General features: G+C 36.5%; 1 protein-coding gene across 1 annotated transcript; it reads right to left on the reverse strand.

Annotated features, from left to right (window-relative positions):
* Nucleotides 1-2,699: 2,699 nt before the first annotated feature.
* LOC115970488 (protein FAR1-RELATED SEQUENCE 9-like) lies at nucleotides 2,700-4,316 on the reverse strand. The gene is made up of 5 exons (XM_031090118.1): nucleotides 3,646-4,316; nucleotides 3,262-3,421; nucleotides 3,087-3,158; nucleotides 2,887-2,967; nucleotides 2,700-2,738 (listed from the first exon to the last, which is right to left on the reverse strand). Exons 1-5 carry the CDS (start codon nucleotides 4,314-4,316, stop codon nucleotides 2,700-2,702), a joined length of 1,023 nt encoding a protein of 340 aa, XP_030945978.1.
* Nucleotides 4,317-14,207: the final 9,891 nt, after the last annotated feature.

Below are 14,207 nucleotides of genomic sequence, written 5' to 3' on the forward strand. Positions count from 1 at the left end.
AAAGTCTAATCATAACCCTCCAAATGTAAGATCCATATGCATCTTTGCTAAGTTATATAAAGCCAAGAAGCACCTGGATCAAATGAGAGGTCTAATTTGGAGATAAGAAATAGAGAGAGAAAAATCATCCAATTGTAATTCTATCCTTGGATTAAACCCGAGGACGAACACTTAGCCATTTCTAAGCTCTATTTAGTTGAATATTAATCACAACACTTTTAGTTTTGGTCGGACTTTCATCTTTTGTTTTGTAATCGGTACTTAAAGGTTGACCTTGCATCCCATCTCTATAAATTCATTGTGTAAGTGAATAGTAATTGGATCACGATACAATCATCAATCCTCTGTTTCACCTTTTTGCCACCCCACAGTTTTTTTTTTTTTTTTAATTTAATAAACTCAAGAAATACCAAAATGACCTCATTTTTGGACGACAAACAGGCTAGTTTTAACAGAAAGACTACATTGAATAACTGTTAAAGTTAGAAGACTGAAATGATCGAAACAATAGTTAGAGGACTTACATAAATTTTGAGCAAAGCTAGAGGGGCTAATTTGTAATTTAGCCTTAAAAAGAAAAAAAAAAAAAAAAAAAAAAGAACCATCAACCTTAAGTAAAATATAAGAAAGAACGAAAATCCACCAAAAAAAGGGGAGAAAGAGAGAGAGACAGAGATAGAGAGTGAAGACTCATAGTTTTGTGTGGGGAAAAAATGGATTGAATGAGAAAAATGATATAAAATTTATAAAAATAAGATGAGGAGAAGAAGTGTCAAAATATAAGAAAGATTAAGGAAGTGTAACGGTAAAATTGAGAGTAGTGGGGGGATAAAGAGACAAAAAGGAAGGGAAATGTTGGAAGAAATGTTACCGTAGGTGTGAACGAAGGGAATTTCTTACTTGGTCCCAAAATACAAGGTCACCAAGCTGACCTTGTAGTCCCAGCCAATAAAAACAAGACATGTAAGATGAAAAAGCTGACATAATTTAAATAGTACAACTCATCAACCATGGGAAATATTGGTCTTTCCGTTACCTTTCCTGTTAGCCACTTGTTTCCAATAGTTTTATCACCAGTTTCAAAAGTTTTCGGGCCCACCATAATTTCAAATTTCAAATTTCAATCCACCCGCTTTTTTATTATATTTCATTCAAGGTTTTAAAACTAACCCTAAACTAAAACTAACCCTTTCACGCCTCATCTCAGACCCTCACGCCTCTCTGTCTCACTCTCATGCCTCTCTGTCTTACTCTCATGGTCTCACCACTCAAGCTCATGGTCTCACCTCACTCAAGCTCACGCATCTCTCAGAATCTCTCTCACTCACAATTTTTTTTTTCCTTCTCACCGTCACGGCGTTTGAACTTGCCTTTGCTTCTGGGTTTTTTTTTTTTCTTTCTTTTTTTTTTCTTTGGTCTCGGTCTCTGTCTCGCCGTCTGTGCTTCGCTCTCTGCTTCTTGGCTTCATCAGGTATTGATTCTTTTAATTTTGATTTTGATTACTGGATTCTCTTTTAATTGTAAATGTCTTAATTAACCACTGTTTCCATTGTTATACAATATTTTTTTCTCCTTTCAAAAGCTCAAAAAGTGTTACACTCTTACTCAATTAAGTGTTGTTTTACGTTTTTGTCTATAGTGCTCTAAATCATCAATGAAGTTATTAGCCTCTGTTCGGTTCCAGAGAAAATAGAAGGAAAAACTTGGTGCCAAATTTAAGTTCTAATCTCCATTTTCATGGAATCATAGGTGCTTAAAGGTGATTTTGGAAGGAGCGTTAGCCATATGACCCTGAACACAACTTTCGGCATGAACACATGATCCTCTGTTTGTAGTAGGTGGGAACAGGGGAAAAGCTTGGGGGTTGTTTATTTCTATTCATGATGTATCCTCGGGAACAAACTGAGCTAGCTTGGGACCTTTTTAATTTGTATTCTTTGTTTACTTACACATCAATAAAATTCTGTTTGTTATCTTAAAAAAAAGGGTGCTTGAAGGCTGTATTTGTGGAATATGAGAAGCTGTCAAGTGCCAACAAAAGATCAATTTTACTATAATGTAATCACAACCTAAACTTGGAGCCATCTTATCCAAGGGATTAGTGAAAACTTGAAGTCTTTTATTGTTTGGAAGATTAACCACCTGAAAAGGGACTGCAACAAGGTTGCTCGTGTGCTAGCACAGTTTGCAAAATGCAGCGGCACTAATAAGGTCTGGAAAGGAGTTTCACCCCCTATGGTGCAACACCTTATTCAGCTGGATAAGACTTTAATGTTTTATTGTGTCAGTTTGAAGTTGTTTCTGTGTTTCTGCTCTGTTATAGTTTTGTATTTGGACTTTGTTGTCTTCCATTTTCAGTTGAATGAATACAAACTGTTCCAATCAAAAAAAAAAAATCACCAATTGCACGCATGCCATTTTGTGACATGGAATTTAACCTTGAGTGTAATATTGATAATGCAAACTATAGTTAATACAATCGGTTCCAATCACGGTTTTCTACTCCAAAGCCATACTCCTATCTCCATTAACAATAAAACTATAGTTAATACATAACTTTCACTTGGCAACAAGTCAAAATAAATCCAAAGAGAACAAATGTATTCCTCAAAAATAAAATAACAAACAAAAGAAACTTGGTGTCATGATAAATGTCACTTGGCTCCAAGTCAATAATTTGTGCCAGATTTGTGAAGTTCCTAGGATTCTTGGCTGCATGACATCTTCGGTATTCCCACCTGGAAACATATAAAAATCATATTAGCATATTGAATGGAACAAAAATGAATACATTAAGAATAAAGTATAAAGGAAGTCATCCTTAGGAACAAGAAATAAGTAATAAAATTGATAATGCAAACACATCACAAGAATTTTCAAATCTACCTCTTGTATATGTGTGGAATTTGATTGCTTGGAGCTATACATCAACGAGTTTATTTGTGAGGGAATATAAGTCGTTGGATTCTATAAAGATCAAAATATAAGAAAACATTATTTCGAAACAAAACTTTGTACACATGTTAATACATAAATGATAGATATTTTATTCCATTTCAAATAAATAATCAATCGTGTCAATTTACCTGACTAAGTTGTGTTATAACATTGGTACCTTGCAACATAGTTGTAAATGGAACATTTACACAACTCATTTCCTATATAGAGACAAAATTCATATTTAGATATTACGTCAATGACCAAAATTATGATTACACGTTATAAATATTCTAAATTTGTAAATAAAATGATGATGAATACCTGAGAATGATTTGTCCATGACATGTAAGATTGATCATGTGCATTATCACTTGTAAATCCTAAATGAGAGTAGGGATTTGGTGGTTGGTATATAGCTGGATTGTATGAGCCATCGAATGACACATTTGGATTTTCTTTAGAAACTTGTTTTTTGCTTTTCCTATAAAATTGCACATTAAAAAAATCAAACATAATAATAATCGTAAATAAAATTTTTTATTAAAAATAAAAATATGACATATATTTAGTATAAAGAAAAAAAAGAATTTCTTACATGAAGAAGATGCATCCTTAGACGATTTTGCCTTACGCTTCTCAAAGTGGCCTTTAAGTCTATCTTTTCATAAGCCTTTTGATCTCACACATGAGAGATTTAAAACTGACACATGATTTGATAAACCAAGCATTTCATCAACTATATTATGCTCTACAACTTCATTTTCTTCCAAATTTGCATTTGAACCCAACTTTGATGACTCTCTTTCGATTTTTTCATCAAGTCCCAATAGTATCTTTTGACAAATGCTTTTAAGGCTATCATCCTCTTGGCTTTTGGATATAATTGTATTAGCTATACGTAACATGCTATTACGCCACACTATCTCGGCCTCTTTAGCATTGCCACTTGAATGATTGTCTTGTTCATAAGCCATCATCCCTTGCTTAGCCTCCTTTGTCCAACATTTCAAAATGTATTGGCTTGGAATTTTAGTCAAATTTTTTAAATTGAAGACCCGCAACGCATGACAACAAAGAATTCCCAATGACTCAAATTTCTTGCAAGAACAAGAAATGTTGCTATTGAAATGATCAAAATGGACAATGTGTACTCTTTCACTATCTTCTTCTTTCACCTCAAAGACATCAATTGTATCTTGACAATCAACTTGCTTCCACTCTATTGCAAGACTATTAAGGAATTCATATTCAAATAATCTAAATATCTTACATGTGTAAACTTGAGCTGCATGACCCAAAATACCACTCTTCTTAACTGCTCTTTGCGGGGCGCCTTGCTTGCATCGAAAATCTTCATTAAACTCTGAAGAACGCATACCTGCCAACACACTTTCATATTTAATTACAAAGTTAGTGAGGCTTATTATTGTATCTGCTATATTATTCAAAACATGGTTTGTGCTTTCACTCCTCGAGAAAGCTTTAAATTCAGCTGTGAAGCTATCCTTAGTGAATGCAGTACTCCATTTATGTCGAATTTTGTACATCATATTAAGCCAGTGATGATCTTCAAGATTAAACTTATGCATCATTTTATCCCATGTGTTTTGAAATTCCAATTCTGAATCACAATATTTTTGACACTTGTTCCACAAGGACTGAAACTCTGAATTAGAATTTAACTCTCCAAAGTAGGAAGGTGCATTTTTTGAAGTATGCCACAAACATAGTCAATGATGTGTGTTCGAAAACACTTCCTCAATAGCATTTGACATGGCTTGATCTTGGTCAGTAAAAATTGTTATTGGAGATCGATTCCCCATTGAGTCTAAGAATGACTTGAACAACCATTTGAAAGAAGCAGTAGTTTCATCCAAAAGAAATGCACACCCAAATATTACATTCTGCCAATGGTGATTAACACCTACAAATGGAGCACAAATCAAATTATATCTATTGGTGCGGTAAGTAATGTCAAATACCACAACATCTGCAAAACAATCATAATCAACCCTTGATCTCCCATCTCTCCAAAAAAAATTCGTCATGCGATTTTCTTGATCTACTTGAATCGTGTAAAAAAACATGGGATCTTCTATCTGCCTTTTCTTAAAATGATTCAATGGGTTTTGAGCATCTCCAGCACTAATCGTAGGCATCTTTTTTGTGTTCACATGATTATAACAATCTTTTTCAGTGAAGCCCACATTCTCACTCCCTCCAACTTCTTCTGTTAAATACAAATAAGTATTCTTTGTACTTATACCAGCATTCACCATGGAATCAATTAAACCTACCTTAGGTTTTGAAATACGACAACTCGATCTTAACAAATGTCTCTCTGATGGTAGTGCAAGTTCATGATTATGCTCTGGATTAAATGCAGTAACCCTCCATGCATCATTTTTAACTGTGAAACGAATAAATGCTTTACAGCCAGTTCTAGTCTCTAGTTTCTTCCAATTTTTCTCTTCACAAGGATCTTCATCTACTTTTAACCCCTCCTTAGAACATAGAAATTCACGTTGCCTTATGTTCTTTGTCCCATTAAAATATCTAGGCTTTCCTTTCCTATACTAAAACATGTTCGTAATGCATAATTGTTGTATAAATTGTATGCTTCATTTTCAGTATTTGTCACCTTATCCAACAAATTGTCATCACTATTTTCTAGTCGTTCAACAAATAAACAATCTTCAATTCCTTCAATATCACTTTAATTGCAAATAACTACAATAATTTCTATGAAAAATATAAATGTTAGAAATAAAATATTAAGGAATTTACAATACAATAATTATCTTATGTGTGCAATTTTTTATGTGTACTTAAAGGCCTATGGTATGCTTGATTACAAAGCTTCCCCACTTCTAGGCACAAATATAATTAGAAATTAGACATAGTTACCAATATAAAGATGAATATATTATTTATTCCTGTCATATATATATATATATATATATACACACATGTAAATTCAGAATATAATAACAAAAAAAAAAAACATACATCACTACACATATTTTATTTGGGAGCAAACTTATCACAACAAAGTATTTAATTCATACCTCAATATATTTTATTTGGGAACAAACATATCACAACAAAGCATTAAATTTTTCACCAAAAAAAAACATTAAATTCATACCTCAATACATTTTTATATATTTTATTTGGGAGCAAACATATCACAACAAAGCATTAAATTTTTCACAAAAAAAAGCATTAAATTCATACCTAATTACATTTCTATATGTTTATTTAGGATCTAACATATCACAACAAATCATAATACATTCTTTAAAAAACGAAACAAAACACAAGAAGACATAATAAATTATACCTCCATTACTTTGAAAATTGGGCTCTTCCATGCTTATGTGAACAGGATTTTATCTCTTTACACTAGAACTTTTCACTTGATTTCACTAAAAATCACACACAGTAACATTTGTTTGCAGTCACACAGTGCACTTGGTTTTTGTCGGCACTGAGGAAGACCTTGTGGCTTTTGTTCACAAGAGTGAGAACCCTAAAAGGTTCTCCTTGTCCTAAGTTTCAATTGGAATACAGCTGGCTGGCTCCCTTTTGCATATTTTATTCTTTTAATAACGTTAACGTTAACTGTTGACTAACGTTGGGGACATTTTTTTAATTGTTTTGAGAATTAACGTTGGGGATTTCAAGAGTGTGCTGCCAAGTTGTACTATTTAAATGATGTTAGCTTTTTCATATTACGTGTCTTGTTTTTATTGGTTGGGACTACAAGGTCAGGTTGGTGACCTTGTAGTCCGGGACTAGGTAAGAATTTCCCGTGAACTAATAGGAGAAGAAGTTTTTATTATTATTTTAGAATAGTGGAAGAAAAGTTTAAATAGAGAAAATAAAATATAAAAAATAAGTGAATGATGTAGCTATTGATGTGCCTTAACAGAAGCATATCAACAATAAATGCTACGTTGCAGTTTTTAGATATATATATATATATATATAGATATAGATTTGTGGTGGTGGTATGGATTTGGATTTGTAAAGATCATGTACAAAGGAGTGTTTCTTGTGAGGTGTGTTTTAATCTAATATAAACAGCGATTTACAAGAAATCTCATTTGTGATTAGTTCTTTTTGGTTATAACGTAGATGTCATATAACTAGTACTTCATTAGATTTTGACAAAAAAGTATGAGAACCAATTATACGGTATCCTAATGTATAGACGAATGGCGAAAAATTTGTCTCTTAGAACGTGGGAAAACTTTGGTCAACCTCCTAAGCTTGGTTTGGTATAATTTATTTTCATCAACATTTTTAGCTTAAAGCTTAAAAAGGAAGTTGGGTAACTAGCTCAATTGGTATTTCATGATATTTTCAACGTAAATGTTAAAGGTTTAAATCCCTTATTTCCTAATTAGCAAATTATAATATATAAAAAATTGGACACAAATATAATTTTTATATAAAGTACATAAGCAAGTAAGCTAATTAAGCAAACCACAAAAAAAAGCACCTAACTAGCACTAAAACATCTTGAAGTTTAGCCACAATTTTTCATTGCATAAAAAATAATACTTATTTAGAAGATAAAGGCCAAGGTAACAAAAAATTTCATAATTTTTATTCATAACTATTGAGGTGGTAAATTGTGGTTGAAGTAACTTCACTTTCATTTGAGCACACCATAAATAAATGAGAGTTGGTCTAACCATAGCATACAACCTCATGTACTTTATTATTGTACTCATTAAATTAGACACTCTTTCTTTACTAGTGAAATGTTGGTGTTTTTTATACTTCATCAAAATGATGTAAGAAAACCACCATGATCACTCACTTCTAACCATTTTTTTTTAAACTAAAAAAAAAAGGTGTTGTAGCCTTTAAGACACAACTCTACCTACTTTTGAGACTCTTCATGAAATGATACAATTATACAAACACTTCAACAAATAGGAACATTCAAGTCATTTTCCACTCAAACTTTCCTCTCTATGTTATCACTGTCCTCACTAGCTAAACATCCTTATTCAGCGCCAACACTTACTAGTGAAATTGCTTTTATATTAATGCAAATCATATTGCATCATTTCAATATTCATGATTTTTTTTTTTTTTTTACCTCAAACTAATTATCTCCAAAATGCATTTTCAAGAAGTGTTAAAGTGACGTCGTTTTAGTCACAATTTATCCTTTCAATGAGATGCAAAAAAATTATGCGCTAACCTTAGCAGTCTTCATATCAGTGTATATGCATATTCCATCCCCACTAAAAGTTGTAAGGATGTCATTCTACAACTTGGGCCCATTCAAAACAAAAAGTTCAAACTCTACTTTGGTAGCTCTTAGTTATTCTTTTCTAGTCATCTGACTTTGTCATCGGAGGCTCAGTGGTTGGCACCACACTAGTGACCCTTTTTGCTTGAACTCTATATTTCTTGTAGGTCTTCTTGACGACTATGAGCTATCCTCCGTCTAGACGATCACCTTGACTGACAATTTTGGCATCATTAGTTTGGTGCCATTTGTAGGGACGTCTCAAACCTTAGTTTGAAAACGTAGCTCTACCCTTTATGACGCCCAAATGGAATCCAATGCTTCTCAAGATCCAGCAGCCTTAGCCTTAAAAATCCAGGCACTCACGACCAACATAGAAGAACTCACTAGACAGAATCAAGAGATGAGAGTGCAGCTACTACAAGAGGAAAATCACGATGTCAACAGGAATGAGGACGAAGAAAACAGCAACAGGAGAGATGGATTGAGAAGGGCAGACCCATTAGATGGAGCTAGCAATGATCTCTTGAAGAGCATGCGAAGGGAGATGGACGAGCTCAAGAATGCGATGAAGGAGAAGACGGACAAGAACCTGGATGTGATGGTAAAAAGAACTGGCTCTCTATTCACCCTTAAAGTCTTGGAGTGCCCCCTGCCACCGAAGTTTTGTCTCCCCCAGCTCGAGTCGTTCAACGGCTTGAGGGATCCTCTGGATCGCATAACCACCTTCAAGATGACCTTAAGTTTATAGCAAACCCCTGACGAAATTTTATGCAGGTCATTCCCGACCACCCTCAAGGGGGCCGCGAGGGTGTGGTTCGACAAACTCACTTGTTCGTCCATTGACGACTTTGAGCATCTCAGCAACTCCTTCGTTCGTCATTTCGTTGGTGGTTAGCACCAAAATCTCCTCACAATCAAGCAAGGAGAAAAGGAGTCACTGAGATCCTACATGAAGAGGTTCAACAAGGAAGTATTGGAGGTAGATGAGGCGGAAGACAAAGTGCAGTTGACTATGTTCAAGGCTAGTTTGAAATCGAAGGATTTTGTGGTTGCCTTTGCAAAAATTCCCCTTGAATCAATGGCAGAGATGTTGCTGAAGGCCAAAAAATACATGAATGCTAAAGACACTAGCTATAATTGAGCACGAGAGCCTATAGAAGGAAAGAAGAGGCATCCAGGATTAGCAAAGGAGTAGGAAGAGGGAAAGAAGCTCCCCTGCGTCTAGCCGAGAATCTATCAAGAGGAAAGACGACAAGCTTTCAAGGATGGTAAAATTTACTCATTTAGTTATGTCAGTTGACAAGATTTTGATGCAGAACAAGGATGACCATGCTCTCAAATGGCCAAGGCCGCTATACTTCTCGCCCAACATTCGCGATAAAAAGAAGTATTGCCATTTTCATAAAAACCACGGCCATTACACGGAGGATTGCAGAGATCTAAAAGAACAGATAGAAGTATTGATCTAAAAAGGAAAGTTTCAAAAATTTGTAAGGAAGGACAGACTAGATCAGGCAAAGCAAGTGGCACGAACGAGATCATACGAGAAACCTAGGAACAAGGATAGTCTACAAGATCGCCCGAGGGACACAATAAGAGAAATAAGGATGATCAATGAAGGGCCTACCACAGGAGGGTCGTTTAAGTCCTTTAAAAAGTCAAAGCAAAGACAAGTAAACAGCATCCACGCAATACGCCCACCCAAACAACGAAGAAAGGAGAACTTAGACATGGTTTTTTCCGACAAGGATGCCCAAGGGCTGACGCAGCCATACGACGACCCCTTAGTTATCATGCTCATGATAAAAGGTTTCAACACCAGAGGAGTCCTGGTAGATAACAGAAGCTCAGTAGACATCATCTATCTTTCCACATTCCAACAACTGAAGGTAGACTTGAAGAAACTTCGTCCATTTGAATCTCCCCTCATCAGTTTCAGTGGAGACAAGGTGTACCCAAGAGGGATAATGACGTTGATGGTTGCAGCTGGCTCATACCCTTTCCAGGTAACTAACCAACATAATTTCTTGGTAGTTGACTCTCCTTCATCCTATAATGTCATCATAGGGAGGCCCACTCTCAACAGTTGGAAAGCAACCATGTCCACCTATTACTTAAAGGTGAAGTTCCCAATGGAGTAAGAAGTTGGAGAGATAAAGGGGGATCAGGTGCTAGCTCAAGAATGCTATCAAGCAGTGTTGGCTTCAAAGGAAAACCATACATGGATGATCGAGGAGAAAACACCAGAGGTCATGGAAGCTTTGGAAACAATCAAGTTGGTGGAAGGGGAACCGACGAAGACAACCAAAGTAGGGACAAACCTGAATCCCTTGACGAAAGAAAAAATCATAAGCTTTTTAAAGAACAACCTAGACATGTTCGCATAGAGCCATAAGGATATGCCTGGCATACCAGCAAGTATCATTTAGCATCACTTAAAGGCGAATCCCGAAAGAAAACCAATCCAATAGAGAAGAAGAGTTTTTGCCCCTAAACAAAATAGGGCAATAATGGACGAAGTGGACAAGTTACTTGCCGCTGGTTTTATCAAGGAAGTCTACTATCCAGAGTGGTTGGCCAATGTCATCATGGTAAAAAAAACAAACGAGAAATGGAGAATGTGCATGGACTTCACAGACTTAAACAATGCCTGCCCCAAAGATAGCTTCCCTTTGCCTAGGATCGACCAGTTCGTTGACTCAACAGCAAGGCATAAACTCCTCACCTTCATGGACGCCTTCTCGGGGTACAACCAAATACAAATGGCTAAAGAAGATCAGGAGAAAACGGCTTTTGTCACTGCCAAGGACCTTATTGTTACAGGGTTATGCCCTTCGGGCTGAAGAACATAGAGGCCGCATATCAGAAATTGGTGAACCAAATGTTCAACAAACAAATTGGAAGAAATGTAGAAGTGCATATAAACGATATGCTCGTCAAAAGTAGGGAAGAAGAAGGTCATCTAGACGACCTTAAAGAGACCTTCGATACACTAAAAGAAGACAATATAAAGTTAAACCCAACCAAATGCGCATTCGGAGTATCATCGGGAAAATTCCTCGGCTTCATGGTATCACAAAGAGGGATAGAAGCCAATCCAGAGAAAGTGAAGGCCATCCTCGAGATGTCATCACCAAAGATAGTGAAGGAGGTACAATCACTCACGGGGAGATCGCGACACCCAATAGGTTCGTCTCCAGAGCCACAGATAAGTGCCTTCCTTTCTTCAAAATCTTGAAACGGGTTTTCTTTTGAACGAACAAATGTGAAGCAACATTCCAAGAACTGAAGCGCTACTTGAGCAACCCTTCACTCCTGAGCCTATCAAAGGAAGGCGAGGACCTATTCCTATACTTGGCAGTATCTACAACTGCTGTGAGAGCGACATTTATCAAGAAAGAGCAAAGAGTACAACACCCGGTGTATTATATTAGCTAGGCTTTCCAAGGGGCTAAAGCCAAATACCCTTGCATGTAGAAGATCACATTTGCCCTTGTTATTGCCTCCCAGAAGCTTCGTCCATACTTTCAAGCGAACCCTATCATAATGATGATGGACCAACTCATCAAGAAGGTGATGAATAAACCTGAAGCCACAAGACAAATGGTGCAGTGGGCCATTGAGCTCAGTCAATTCGACATCGAATACAAGCCCAAGATGGCTATAAAAGCCTAGGCACTGATAGACGATACATACAAACAGATCGTTGACAAAAAAAAGGGAAGGGGCAGGCGTTGTCATTATTACACCTGAGGGAGACACTTTGAAGTATGGAGTCTAGCTCCAATTCCCTGTAACCAATAATGAGGTTGAGTACGAGGCCATATTGACAGGGCTAAAGGTCGTGAAGGCCCTTGGAGCTAAGATTGCGTTGCTAAAAGTGATTCAAAGCTCGTCATAGGGCAAGTCAATGGAGAATTCGAGGCAAAATAAAAAAGGATGTAGAGATACCTGAAGTTAACAAACCAACTAATTAATGAATTCGATTGGGTAAGTTTTACTCAAGTCCCACGAGATCAGAATTCAGCAGCTGACGAAGTGACTAGATATGCGTCATCAGAAAGCAAGACGAGCTTGACTGATCTGAAATTGGAGGTGCAAAAGTCCCCCAGTATAGAAGAATTTCAGACTTTTCCAATACAGAATCGTGCTGGCTAGACGAGCCCAATTATGTCCTACCTTAGAGACGAATGATTGCCATCTAATCCAAACGAAGCCAGGAAGATCAGAAAATGAGCTACTAGATTTACTATGCTGAATGAAAAACTTTACAAAAAGGGATTCTCACAACCCTACTTGAGGTGTGTTGAAGTGGAAGAAGCTAAGTACATTCTAGAAGAAGTCCATAAGGGTATTTGTAGGGATCATATGGGCGCAAGGTCCTTAGTAGGAAAAATCATGAGGGCGGGCTATTTTTGGCCCACGATGTAGAAAGAAGCAGCAGAGTTTGAAAAAAAGTGTGATCGCTGCCAAAGATATAGGAATGTCCAACGATTGCCAGGAGAAAAGATGACAGCTATCACCTCACCGTGGCCTTTTGCCCAATAGGAAATTGATATCATGGGACCTTTGCCACAGGGTAAGAAACAAGTAAAGTTCCTGCTCGTCGCAATTGATTACTTCACGAAATGGGTGGAAGCAAAGGCGCTCTCCACGATAACAAAAGCAGAAATCTAGAACTTTGTATGGAAAAACATCGTATGTAGATTTGGGATATTCAGGACGATCATCTCGGACAACGGTCATCAGTTCGACAACCAAGGATTCCGTTCTTTCTGCTCAAACCTCGGCATCAAAAATAAATTCTCCTCACCCGGACATCCTCAAGCCAACGGACAAATAGAAGTGATGAATTGAACATTGCTGAAAATCATCAAGGCTCGACTAGTGAGGGCAAGGAGCATGGCCCGAAGAGTTACCAAGCGTCTTATGGGCTTATTAAACCACAACAAGGACCCCAACAGGAGAAACACCGTTCAACCTCACATACGGCACGGAAGCAGTCATCCCTGTCGAGATAGGAGCCACTAGCCTAAGAAAGGAGTTCATCAACGAAGACAGCAACGACTATTAACTGAAGCAAAATTTAGATTACCTGGATGAAGTTAGAGATCAAGCCTCTCAAAAAATGGCAAAGTACCAACAGAAGATGACTGAATATTACAACTAGACGGTAAAACTCAAGAGATTTAGCATTGAAGATCTCATCCTACAAAAAGTGACACCCACAACGAAAGATTCAACTCAAGGCAAATTAGGACCAACATGGGAAGGCCCATACCGAGTCATCCACTATTCACAACGAGGAAGTTACCACCTGGAGGACCTTGACGGAAATAAGTTACCTCGTCCATGGAATGTTGAACACCTGAAAAGGTATTACCAATAGAAACTGTAACTCGCTTGTAAACGATTGACAATGTTTTATAATTTTTGAAGCAGATCAATAAACATATTAATCAATGCCCACTATGAGCTCGTTCATTCAAATTATAGTGATAAAATTCCTTAACTACATGTAAGTCACAAAGTGATGAAATTCCTTAATTGGATGTAAGTCACAAAATGATAAGATTCGTTAAATGGATGTAAATCATTTTGACGAACCCAAAATGATAAAATTTCTTAAATGGATGTAAATCATTTTGACGAACCCAAAATGATAAGATTCTTTAAATAGATATAAATCATTGGATGAAGCTGAGTGGCGGAATTCCTTGACTAAATGCAAAGTAAATTGATTGATGAAAGTCCTTTGATAAAAATATATGTTGTGAAAATACATGTTATATTATTTAAATAACAAAAATTATTATTTAAACAACTTGGTTACTATATATCATGTCCCTTCTAAAAGTTGTTGGGATGTCATTTGGCAACTTGGGCCATTCAAAACAAAAAGTCCAAAGCCCGCGCTGAGTCTATCGTGCTGTGCACTCTTCTTGCTGAAGCGACGACGTTTAAGGTTGTTACAGCCTCGTTTATATGTCCC

This window comes from Quercus lobata, chromosome 12 (genome assembly GCF_001633185.2).
Source record: "Quercus lobata isolate SW786 chromosome 12, ValleyOak3.0 Primary Assembly, whole genome shotgun sequence".
Classification (NCBI taxonomy): Eukaryota; Viridiplantae; Streptophyta; class Magnoliopsida; order Fagales; family Fagaceae; genus Quercus; species Quercus lobata.

What these genes read in the sequence shown, in the direction of transcription:
- LOC115970488 (XM_031090118.1), bottom strand. Translation starts at nt 4,316, where the DNA reads ATGCGTTCTTCAGAGTTTAATGAAGATTTTCGATGCAAGCAAGGCGCC. An exon ending in TTATAACACAACTTAGTCAG is followed by an intron (nt 2,968 to 3,086) that starts GTAAATTGACAC and finishes TGATCTTTATAG; the next exon opens with AATCCAACGACTTATATTCC. An exon ending in ATTCCACACATATACAAGAG is followed by an intron (nt 2,739 to 2,886) that starts GTAGATTTGAAA and finishes ATATGTTTCCAG; the next exon opens with GTGGGAATACCGAAGATGTC.